Source organism: Diadema antillarum, unplaced genomic scaffold (genome assembly GCF_040938485.1).
Source record: "Diadema antillarum isolate AM-2024a unplaced genomic scaffold, OU_Dant_1.0 seq00000765_RagTag, whole genome shotgun sequence".
In the NCBI taxonomy this organism is placed as follows: domain Eukaryota; kingdom Metazoa; phylum Echinodermata; class Echinoidea; order Diadematoida; family Diadematidae; genus Diadema; species Diadema antillarum.
Genome location: NW_027271655.1, coordinates 583,074 through 594,898, shown reverse-complemented (window position 1 = coordinate 594,898; position 11,825 = coordinate 583,074). Strand labels below are relative to the sequence as shown.

Sequence of the window (11,825 nt, the reverse complement as noted above, 5' to 3'; positions counted from 1 at the left end):
ACCTTTCTCCCAGCCCATCCACGCCCTCCTCGGTCGATGCCCCTACTCTCTGATTATCTTCCAATCCCTGTGCCATAGACAAATTGTCCTCGTTTCCCCATCTCTCAGGAAACAAAATGTCGGGTATCTGAGCGGTGATTTCAACATACTTGCACGAGAGAGGAATGAAGGGGGAGCTCGAAAAGAGACTTTCATCACGCAAACACAACCCATGGTGTCCCGGTTCCTTCCCCTCTGTTGATTAATCAAGATTCTAAACATTTCCGGTCCTAAGTACACGCTAATCTTCAACCGAAAACCTAGGAGGCACCAGTCTCCCCGATCCCCATACCCCTTGACGGTGAGGGATTGGACAATAAATGGTCCCAGAGACCTGTTGACAGACGCTTTATTAATTGGACGGGGGAAATTCAACAAGCGAGCCAAATGCTGCCACTGACTTCGTAAATACCAAGCACGCTATCATTATGTGAGAAGCTTCGACACGTTTGGAATGGAACGCAAGATGGGATTTGACCAGGGAGGTTGGAGTAACTTCGACTGTTGGAGCTCATTACGAATGGTAAATAGTAACACTCACAAAGAGAATAGCAAATCATTCTGTAGCCCCAAATTGTACATTGCACAAAACCAAGTAAATCTACCTTGAGAATACAATCATAGTGCTTGTCATTCTCTTTGACCTTAAGCCTAACCCTAGAAGCGAGTCTGCATTTTCGGTTCCGGAAATCTAGTTTAATGATGGTTTAAGAAACTGTCATGTATGGGTTCATACCCAAGGTTTAATATTAGACATTTTATTTTAGGCTGAAAATCTCTAACCCTTTTTCACAATTGCAAAATGTAGTTATCGGTACTAGTACTTTGCAGAACAATGTAGATGAAAAAACAGCCAGTTATTTCGATTACTCTTAATTAAGTGGCCGATATACACATAACCATACGTGAAAATGATTATTTATCAGAAATGTGAAATGGAGAAAGAGAATATTCACGTGACAAAATTATATCGAAGCAGTGCTTTTTATCATGTGCTGTTCATTGCAGCATTTCATTCTTATTCAGCTCTTTATAGTGTGTTATGTCACGTGCCTCTGTGCGTGTGTGTGCGTGTGTGTGTGTGTTGTGTGTGTGTGTGTGTGTGTGTGTGTGTGTGTGTGTGTGTGTGCTGGGAGTGCGTGCGCATAACGAGCTTGGCGCAGCAAGCGTGGTTGGTGCACTAGTCTGTGTCAGGCATTTGATACAGGGAATGGGGGCAATATTGTATGACCGACTCAGGTGGCGCCAATGCGAAAATGGCGCCAGGTTAGAAAATGGCGCTCCACAGAGAGTCCCACAATGACCATGTATCACCTTCCAAGAAACACACAGAAAATTCAAACATTCACGTTTATTCACATTTTCTTGCGACGGGATAAGAAAGATACATAGCTTATCAAATAAAGTACTACAGAACAAGTAAAGAATAATTATGTTGTGTAAAGAGATAACAGCAAGTTAAGTAAAGACAAACGATGTATTCCAAAATATTGCAACACTTGAATATTACATGCCAACAAGTTGAGTTCATAAAATGCCGGATACAGGTTTGCTTTAAAAAATAAAATCTACCAGGTGCAATACCTACGTTTAACAATCTGTAAAATTTATTAAAGCAGTACATCTGGTCATAGATATATTTGAACAGAATCCAGTTAATAGATTTACATATTTTGTTCATGGAGAATATCATGTTGCTTGTCACGCATAGCACACTTTACTACTTATAGTTTATGATACTGTAACAGCATTAAAGAGCTTAATAGCAATGCATATTCTTCTTGTACTAACTTGTTCTTTAGGCTATTCTTATTTGCCTGCTTGATGATACAAAATAAAGCGACATCTTCCACAGATATTGAGCGTATATAAGAATACTGTATGTTATGCACAATGCTGGAGATACATGTAAAAGTAAAGTAATCGTTTCACCAAAAACTTTACTTATACTCGAACATCTCTCCTGCATGAATATGTTTACCTCCAACACATTTTTGCAAATCATTTCCCAAGAAGAGCACAGCAAACAAGGGGAACTTTGAGAGATATTCAGGAGGACATTGCATAGTGTTCATTTGTATATTCTATCACACTGACAATAATAGCTTCCAAATTTGTACAAAATTAGAAACATGCGTTTTCAAAAGGGAGATCAAAATGTGAAAACTGGTCCCCAATTCTGTCCCGTCTTCATGGGAGTTACTCCTTGATCTACAAGAAACAAACTAGGAAGTACACTAACTAATGTACACTGTGTTTACTCAGAGTATTTCTGGTTTTATAGACAAATTTGGTTTTAAAGATTCTCTGATTTGGTGGGCAGAGCGCCCCCCCCCCCCCGCCCCTAAGAGGGCCTTGGTGCCCATGTGTACTCCATCATCCTAACAAAAATACCCGCCAAGTTTGTTAGAAATTTGACCATGCATTTTCAAAAAGAAGATGAAAATGTGAAAATTGGGCCCAACTAGGTCTCGGGGGTTGGCACACCCAAATCAAGTGTTAACATATTCTAAACTGCAGTAGCCAATGCACTTGCAGCATTGAGATCTATCACTTCTGGTTAAGATTCCTTAACTTGGGAGCCTTTGAGACCTTCCGCACCCCTTTGCTCCTTCCAATTAAGATCCTATGGCGTCCCTAGTTCCATCTGCAACAAACTTGAAACTGCAGTCACTAATGAACTTACTCACAGCACTAGAGGCGTTTGGTTTTACAGAAGAAGATATGAAATATTCCTTGATTTGAGGGCTTTGGGGCCCCGGAGGGGGAGGGGGCGTGGTGCCCATTGAATAACTTAAGATTCTATCACCTCAGTGAGGCTACATGCTATTTTTGGTGAAAATTGCTCTCATAGGGTTTTCAAAAAGAAGTCGAAAATTGTGGAAATTGGGCCTTAATTCCCCCTCCCCATCCGGGCCTCAAGGGAGCCCCGAGGAAGGGCACTTCCGGACCCGCAGTGAACAAACTTAAAACTGCCGTCACCTACGTATTTACTCACAGCACTAACTAAGCCCATCACTTCTCATTCTCGAGAAGAATAATTTTGACAATTCTTTAATTTAGGGATCCCATGCCCCGGTCCCATGGGTGGGTATAGTGCCCATTTGAGCAAACAAAGATCCTATCACCCTAGGGATGCTACCTGCCAAGTTTGGTAATAATCTGTTGTGTGGCTTTCAAGAGGAAGCAGAAAATTTGATAAGTTTACCCAATGGACGAACGATGAATGGTGGCAATAGCTCACTTGGGCGTGTAGTTCAGGTGAACTTAAAGAATTGGCATCTATTGTGAAAACAACAAAGAATGATAACAAGATGGCAAAGACATAAACCCAGATCATCATCGCTTCTTTTGGAATGTCTATTATTGCAGCATATATGGGTAAGAGGAAGACATGACCTTGAGCTGAAGAGATTTTTTTAAATGCTTCAGCCTTGACGCAAGATTTACCTTTGCAAATAGAAGTAAACTAGGAAATCCACACTAACTTTGACAAAATCAATCATGACCTAAGCTACTAGGGGTGAATTTAACCAATATGCGCGAGGGACTGTCTCAGATTACAAAAAAGAACAAATGGATGAGATAGGTACACTGAAAATGTAAAGCCTTGAACCCTTAATGAAGGCCAAGTTTCCGTTGGCTAAAGTCCTCAGAAAGCATCTACACGGTCGGCCTTTCTCTACGCTGACGTCTCTGACAACTTCCCGCATGTGCGTCAAGTCGGAGGAATACATCCCGATGCTCACCAGGCCCTCCTGGTCGTCCACCCACGCAATGAAGACGATACCACCGTCGATGACTGCGGGACAAGCGACCAATCCGGGCTCGGTGACTACATGCGTCACTTCTCCGTCTTCATCTGTGGCGAGCACGGTGCACCCGTCCGCAACAACAAGTTGTCTACTCCCCCGCATGGTACAGATGTGATAAGGCACGTAGCCGTCGCAGCGGATTTCAGCGATGGGATATCCACCTTCGAGTGTGAAAGCCTGAATGATCTCAGGTTTCCAGTAACTGATGAAGATTGTATCATCATCAGAAATGGTCATGTCCCCTAAGCCGCCTTCGACCCAATCCAGTGTGTTAAACGTGACGTCAAGTTTCTCTGAGTCTCGTGAGTAGATAGAGACGTTATTGTCCATATCGCGGACGACAAAATTCCCTTTACTTGTGATGGCCAGGCCCCATACGTTGACATTCTGCAGGATTCTGTCTGTAGGACCCCTTGCCATACTGATCTCAATCCCTCCTGTTCTGTACCCAACAGCCACTGCGCCTTCAAGTGTGATGGCTACACCCATCACTTTTTCACTGGGAAGCGAGTAGTCTTCTAGTGTAACGCCTTCAGTGGCATCGCCAATGTTCCGTCTCTGAACACAGTCGAGTTCTCCCAGATCGAGGTTTTTGCTCCCTTTCTTTGGTATGAATTTCAGGTCTTCGGCTCTCCTCTCTATGGCTTTCACAAGTTCATCTCCATCACAGCTCCCCTCAAGGATCTCCTCCAGATGCCTGCAAGCTCTCTCATGTTCGGTCAACGCAGCGCCCTCCATCAGCGCGTTTGATCCATTCCGCACCACATCACATGCGCCACTGATACCACAAATAACGTACATCTTGCTTTCCCTCATTTCATTTAGGGTGGCCATCTGGGCGCTCTCCTCCTGCTTACACACTTCCATCAAGTCGTGCATCCTCTTCGTCAACTCCACGAGCTTTTCTTCCAAGGTTTTCTCGATGTCTCCAATCCTCTCCTGGTGACAGCGGTGTACGGTGTCCTCCACTTTGTTGACCAGGGTAACATCTTCGATCAGCGCCATCACTCTCGATTCAGCCCTGTCCTCGAGCGAACGAAGCTTCTCTCGAAATTCGTCGACGGCTGTTTTGAGCACCATGTTTGGCTTGAGATCGGAGAAGTCGCCGTTCTCCAGTACGGTGATTCGACGGCAGAGGGGACAGTCGACGATGTCATCTTTGGATTGGTTCTGGTAAAGGCCACGCAGGCACTCCTTGCAGAAGGAATGAGTGCAGGTTAGTTTTGTTGGCTCCTTAAGAAGCTCAAGGCAAATCGAGCATTCTAATTCCACTGGTGCGACTCTGTAAGCAGCAGCCATGATGTGAACTTCTGGAGTAAAAATAAAAGTAACAGAATGGAGAAGAACAGGCATGAGTTAGCTGTGAATACTCATCTACGGATTATACTTTAAAACAATGTGATGATAAAAAGGTATTAATAATTCTATGAAGCGGAATTAGGTTCCACCATTTATTCATAATAGTAAGTAACAAAAGGGTTGCTTTAATGTGAAATTCATGTCAACGTATAACCGTAGCAGCGGAAATATATCATACATAAGTACATTCCACACCTCCCTCTCTTTCTCTTTCTCCCTCACGTAAACACACATGTCATATGGTTATCAAACATCTCATGGAACGCCAACGTAAGCTGTCAAGAAGGTTTGGAGCCGGAAGCTAATGTCGATAAAATCCAACCCATACCCTTTTTCCACTGCCACTTTAAGTAATGTTAGATTCTTTAAACAAATCTCTCTTTAAACATCACTCTGTACAAACAGAACATATAAAAAAAAGCTCTCCTTGGACCTTACATTTTTCCTGGACCACCAAAGTCAAATCTTACACTGGTAAGAGAGAAGAGGACTGGAAGACCCATTGGGTCCAGGAATTGCTTGTGCCATGTACTACCCCTGAATGAATAACAGTTGCACCCAGTCGGTAATCGAGAGGATAGCAATCCTGTGTCATTATTTCAACCTTCAGACGATGAGTATAGTAAGTTATTGATATTAAACGGCATTTCCTCTATTTTTACACTTGCAGCCTCCTGATTTAGAGAACAATGTTTGGAGTCGCCATATCTGATCAATAAAAGGCGAAATTCTGCGCATAGCGTGTACCAACAAAATCATGGGTCAGAGATCGCAGCTGGAACAATGCGCAGGTTAATGAACGAGATAATGGTAGAAATAGGCCTATGTTATTTTCACAATTAAAGTGAATCCAAGAGGCGTACATATATGCTATAAGGAAAAGAGACACAATATCCATAAACGCTAAGCTTTGTTGTGTGTGAGTGTGTGTGTGTGTGTGTGTGTGTGTGTTTAGAATTTAACATGTGTGTTCATAGTGTATGGTTACCCTCTCCATTTGGTGCATATTACTAAACTGAAGTCAGTTACAGAATGAGCATGACAAACTATAGAAAACGAAAATACACAGTTTGCGAGGTAATTTTAAAGAGGTCCCGAGTTTATCCCCTAGGAGTATATTACATGAAATAAACTAGAAACTATAGTCACAATGAGCAAATAGACGTATTAATTGAAATTACTAAGATATGAAAGACGTCTTTCTGTTATAGCATCCCCATGACGGTGTTGTGAGAGTTTGTACGCCTTTAATAAATATCTATGGAATGGAGAGGATGTGATTAAGCTGTGATTCCAAAGGTCAGTGGCAACGACGTACGCTCTACAAAGTGACCTTTGAAATGTACACACTATACCGGCACGAATATGGTATTGCATTATGCTGTAGTATGTGATCACATGAATACGCAACAAGTTATCTTTCCAATATCATGTCTACCAGCTTCTTGGTAAATCTTTTAATCTTTTACTGTAGGGATGGGGTCGGGAATGGGGCTGGAGAGGGTATAGGTAGTACTGTCTTCCCTCTTAGCTATCCCTTTTCTTTTTTCAGTTTAGAATACCTTGTGTGAGCAAAATGCTTCCAGCTGAATTGCAAAGTTAATGTCGACACTTGGAAATCAGTGGTTATATAAATAGGAGGTCTTTACCACGATACAGGCAGCCATGCAACTTTACATATAATAACCACATTGATTGTGGTGTTCCGTAACTGCACTTCAACATATGAAAACAAAAGGTACTAACCATTAGACTAATACTTACTGTCTCTATTACAGGGAATCATACCAAAACAAACAAGTACCGGTAAGACATAACAGCTTCATTGCAAAGATTGATGATATGATGCAAACTCCAAAGACGGTCATTGTGAAGACGGAGGCTGAAAAGGCCAGAGTTTCATATCGTTTGCAAACAGCTAAATATTTTGACAACTTTTCATCAGACTGGAATCAAACGCAGTTTAATACGAAACTGATATTGTTTGTGTTCTGGTATCTTGAGTGCTGTACAGCACACTCTATACAGTCATTATCTCGGTCAAGTCAAAAGTTCTTTGTCCTTTTATTGTATGATTCTAATTCACCTAAACTGCCTTGTAGAACCTCCTTTGTCTCTTGTAGTTTCAAATACAGGTAGAGTATTATACGAACTGATTTTTCCACGAGTCCTCAGATTTTTACGCCAGCTGAAGAGCACCATTGAACTGCCGTTTTAGAATAAGATGGCAAGCCCGTAAAACAGAATAAAGGTCATAAATTAAATTCCTCTTGGAATTCGAATACTAAATCTCATGACTGCATGTAAAGAACTACATTGTACAGGAATTAAACGTTATGAAATCATGAAATAAATATCTATCCATCCTCAGCACCGCATGCAATCAACAAAATGAATAGGTGTAATTGTGGACATAGAGAGTCACTTCTGGCACTGCCCAAGTGCCTATATACTGCCAACTGCCCATCTTTGTTGAAAAATGTCATTGCATCGATATTTATTCATAGAGATGAAAATAATTTCCACTTATTCATCTTCATCTGGTCGTCTGCCCGGCCGAAGGGCCCTAAAACTTTCAGCCCCCCCCCCCCCAAAAAAAAAAAATAAAATCACACAAAAAAATGATAGCATATACTATGAAAGAGCTTTCAAAATTCTGTCAAATTGATACACATACATACACACACACACACACACACACACACACACAGATTTTGAGATGAAAGTCCATGCTATAGGTCCTTCTGCCGGGCTGGCAATGATCTGTATACACGATAAAGCTATTTTCCTTCTAGTTAGAGCTACGCAGAAAGCAGTTGTCAGTTAAGTGTCATAGCTATGTTTTTGTCTCATACATGGGAAAATTTCAGAAAAGTTTGTTTGGCAAAGTAATAAAAAGTGACTCGAGCCAAAGAACTAAAAAGGATGTCCATGGTTACATGTTGACGTTCTCCTAGTTAACCATCGCAAAGGGTTCCTTTATGTCGAGGGAAGGGGAGAGAGGGAGAGGCGTGGGGACGGGTGGGGAGGAGAGGGCATTTTACGAACCTTGAGTCAGTGCTTCGTCAATGTCGTCGATAAATTCATCCAATTCTTGCAGGACTTACGTCCTCTTAGCACTCACAGCGTAGTGTCATATGGCACGAGGCAAACCCGACTCTAGTTTAGCACGGCATAATATATATAAGGGAATGGGATGACCAACAAGATATAGTATTGTGTAGATCAGTGCGCAGTGCTACAGTCAAAGTTTCATAGGGAGAATGAAGGCGAGAATTTGATGGGGATCAGCGAGTGTTTTATTCCCGTCCCACGTAAGTATATCACAGCAAGTGACGCAGCCCTCTGTTTATTACATTACTCTCATGTTTGGATACAGTATCTTAGGTAGCCGAGCGTAAGTGCACAGACACGAAGAGCTCAATGTCGATGTAATCGTTGTCTCGATTCTATAAAAACAATATAAACACAACATGTAACTTTGATCATTGCATCAAAAAAGCTTCACAGGAATTGAAATAGGATAACATTTCAATGATACATACCACAGTTACCTATCTGCTAGAGAGGAATCTCCGTCACATTGTTGACAAATCACCTCAAAATCTGGTAACATTTCATAATTGTAATCCCCACTTTCACAGGTGTCTGCGCAAGCGATAATGGCTAAAATAGTGCCACACTCCTGTGGCTGCTTCCAACACGCGCGCGTTCTATAATTCACTTCCTTGCAGCACTATTACTAGCGCGCGGTGGCTTCCGCTGCTTGGGAAGCTGACAGCAGTCCAACAGAGGAGTTTCGACTCAAGAGCGTAGGTTGGGACGAACAAACAGGATTGTTGCGAAACATCCTGTCTGGTCCTCTGGCTCGTTGCAGCAACGATAGTCGAAGAGTTCCCCCCCCCCTCCCATTGATAGCAGGGATATATTAGTATGATGCTCCATTCTCTTTGATGTCTTGGGTTGAAACGGAGATTTTATTGTTCATTTTATCAAATTTAATAGTCTTCCCACAATCGTCACATTAACTGTCATACCCTCACGAATTCCTGTGGAACACTGAGATTAATTTCACATCGTGATTGGGTGTTGACAGCACCGTTGTGTTCTATTCATTGCAATATTGCCAAGTGCTGCGACGTAATAAAGATGTAACAACCAAGTATGAAAAGTATTTAAGAAGGTCATAGAGAGAAAAAAAAAACTGGCTGCAGATTGGTTCCAAACATCACCAATTCATTCCGAGCAATGCAACACAGAAATAGGATGATCGTCTGATGATATCCATTTGCTGAGTTTCATTTCGTAACACATCTGACCCTTTTAACCAAACACAAGATCGTCTTTATCAAAGAGATAATAGTCAAATATTGATGGACTTTAAAGGAATTTTTAGCTGGCTACCTGGATCATATACTGACTATTATAGCCTGTATCATATAAGTTTGCATATTATATAAGTTTGCAACTTACACGTACTTCTAAACCTTACGCCACACGTGTTGTACAGGGCATACGTGTTTATCGCACATTTGATGTTGAAGTTCAATTAAAATCTATATCCTTCAATATTCTTGGTCGTATTATTGTAAATTAGGTACAAGCAAGTCATTTGCATTTACATTAAAGCAGAAATAGCATTGAGCATCAAATATAGGCACGCCTGAGTAACAAACGTATAGAACGTGAAAGTTTGTATACACTTAGCGGCGTTAATAATGTACAGAGTGCAGAGTTCGAATACTGTAGATTGTTAACAAGAGATGATAAGGGAAGTGGTAGACGATGCAATCATGGTGATATGCGAGACACGGTACATAGTGTCAAATCATATCGAAACTATAGATGTGAAATTGAAAACGCTGAAACAAGTTACCCTGGAGGAAATGAATGCCACAGGTCACAGCGAGTTTAGTCCATGAGTGTTTTCCTTCTTACTCCAGGAGAATAAACTACGTCTTGGTTTGACGATGAGAAGCTGTGGGAATAGCTTTACAAACGTTCGGGAAACCAAGCTAAATTGCCCCTAACACGTGTGCAACCATACAAAAAAAAAGAAAGAAAGAAGAAGCTGTCTGCATTAGAATGGCGGTCGTGCACGCTTTGAGGTGCATGTTTGTTATCTTCCGGGATTCCCCGTCAATTCTCCATGACTAGACTGGAAGCCCTTAAAGGTATCGTCTACCATTGGGAGCAGTGATTTATAAAAATGTTTGAGTTATCACATTTGATGCATATGTGTAGGTTAGTTGTATCACAAAACATCCTACCATGTAAAAATTTCGCAAAAAAGCTTAAAATATAAGGAGATATCACAAATTTTTTTTCTCAATAAACCATAACGGTACATAGGTTTATTCCAGAAACAATTTTATTATAACTGTTGTTCACATTTTGTCTATTAAACAATACTTAATATTGATTATACTGGTTAACATCTTTACATTGCTTGTTTTTATCCCTAACTCACACTTAAGAATAATTTTAAAACACATAGGCTAGGTTTTGGTTTCATCTGCAAATGGTATAAAGTAATGCCTTTAACAAACAGTAATTGGAGTAATAGGCCTTTTTACAGGTATATTTTAAAGGAATCGACATTGTTGGTGGTCTGGTGGCCTGGGGCCACTAAAAATTGACGTTGGGCAACTAAACTTTCAAAAAAATCTTTGGGTGGCCCGACTTGACAACTAAGATTCAGGATATAATATAGACTGCTATGTTTTCTTTAGTGCCAATATATTTCCTTTTCGGGTAACCGACATTTCAAATTCAATGACTTTAGATAATAGTGTCGAGTCCTAATATATATATATATATATATATATATATATATATATATATATACATATATATATATATATTTATAGTGAAAGAAATTAGACTTGAGGCGGATCCACAATGAGGCACCGCGTACGTTTGGGAAGGGAACAATCTTTCGCACTATCTATCTATCTATCTATATATATATATATATATATATATATATATATATGTGTGTGTGTGTGTGTGTGTGCGTGCGTATGTGTATTTCTTTTTTACATATATAATTATCATTGTAGATGCCTCTGTATGGCACATCGAACTCAACATGAAATTGCGTAAAATATGTCTAGTAAAAGGCCAGTATTATTTACAAGAGCGCAAGAAGAATTTAACGTTATATACATCTGACAGCGCTATTGTGATTATCATTCTAAGGATAAGTCAGTCTAGTAAAGTTACACTGACATTAAATCCTCAGTTACTCAAGACTGTTTTTCCTTTATTAGCAATATAAAACACTTAAATCAATGTCGGAGTAATAGTAGTACACCGTAGTTATCTCGGGCTAACCATTAACCTAACAGCACCGAATCAACCAACCTTTACACTTTTACATTTCAGCAAATGCAATCCTACTCTACCACCCTTGATAGCTATTTTGTTTTCCTCGTCCCTGCATTCCAGAAGCCTTTTATATACTCCGACAAAACAACACATTCTGACCTTGATAATACCTTGAACCATAAATATGACTGAATTATGATACAGCGTTTAATTCTCAGTGAATTTCCCGGTATGCCAATGTGAACGCCTTCCAAACTTGTTTCCTCTAATTTTGATAATTTT

The 11,825-nt window shown here is 40.5% G+C and overlaps 1 protein-coding gene across 3 annotated transcripts; it reads right to left on the bottom strand.

Annotated features, from left to right (window-relative positions):
• Positions 1-2,418: 2,418 nt before the first annotated feature.
• Positions 2,419-10,233, bottom strand: LOC139738713 (uncharacterized). Of its 3 annotated transcripts, none has more exons than XM_071649349.1 (2): positions 10,090-10,233; positions 2,419-5,164 (listed from the first exon to the last, which is right to left on the bottom strand). In XM_071649349.1, exon 2 carries the CDS (start codon positions 5,151-5,153, stop codon positions 3,600-3,602), a length of 1,554 nt encoding a protein of 517 aa, XP_071505450.1. In that variant the 5' UTR covers positions 5,154-5,164; positions 10,090-10,233; the 3' UTR covers positions 2,419-3,599. The 3 variants fall into 3 exon arrangements, with proteins under 3 accessions (XP_071505450.1, XP_071505449.1, XP_071505451.1); XM_071649348.1 differs by lacking the exon at positions 10,090-10,233 and adding an exon at positions 8,759-8,864; XM_071649350.1 differs by lacking the exon at positions 10,090-10,233 and adding an exon at positions 8,759-8,860 and having other exon boundaries at positions 2,419-5,161.
• Positions 10,234-11,825: the final 1,592 nt, after the last annotated feature.

Bases quoted from the DNA above. Each gene is read 5' to 3' on its own strand.
- LOC139738713 (XM_071649349.1), bottom strand. From the start codon at position 5,153: ATGGCTGCTGCTTACAGAGTCGCACCAGTGGAATTAGAATGCTCGATT.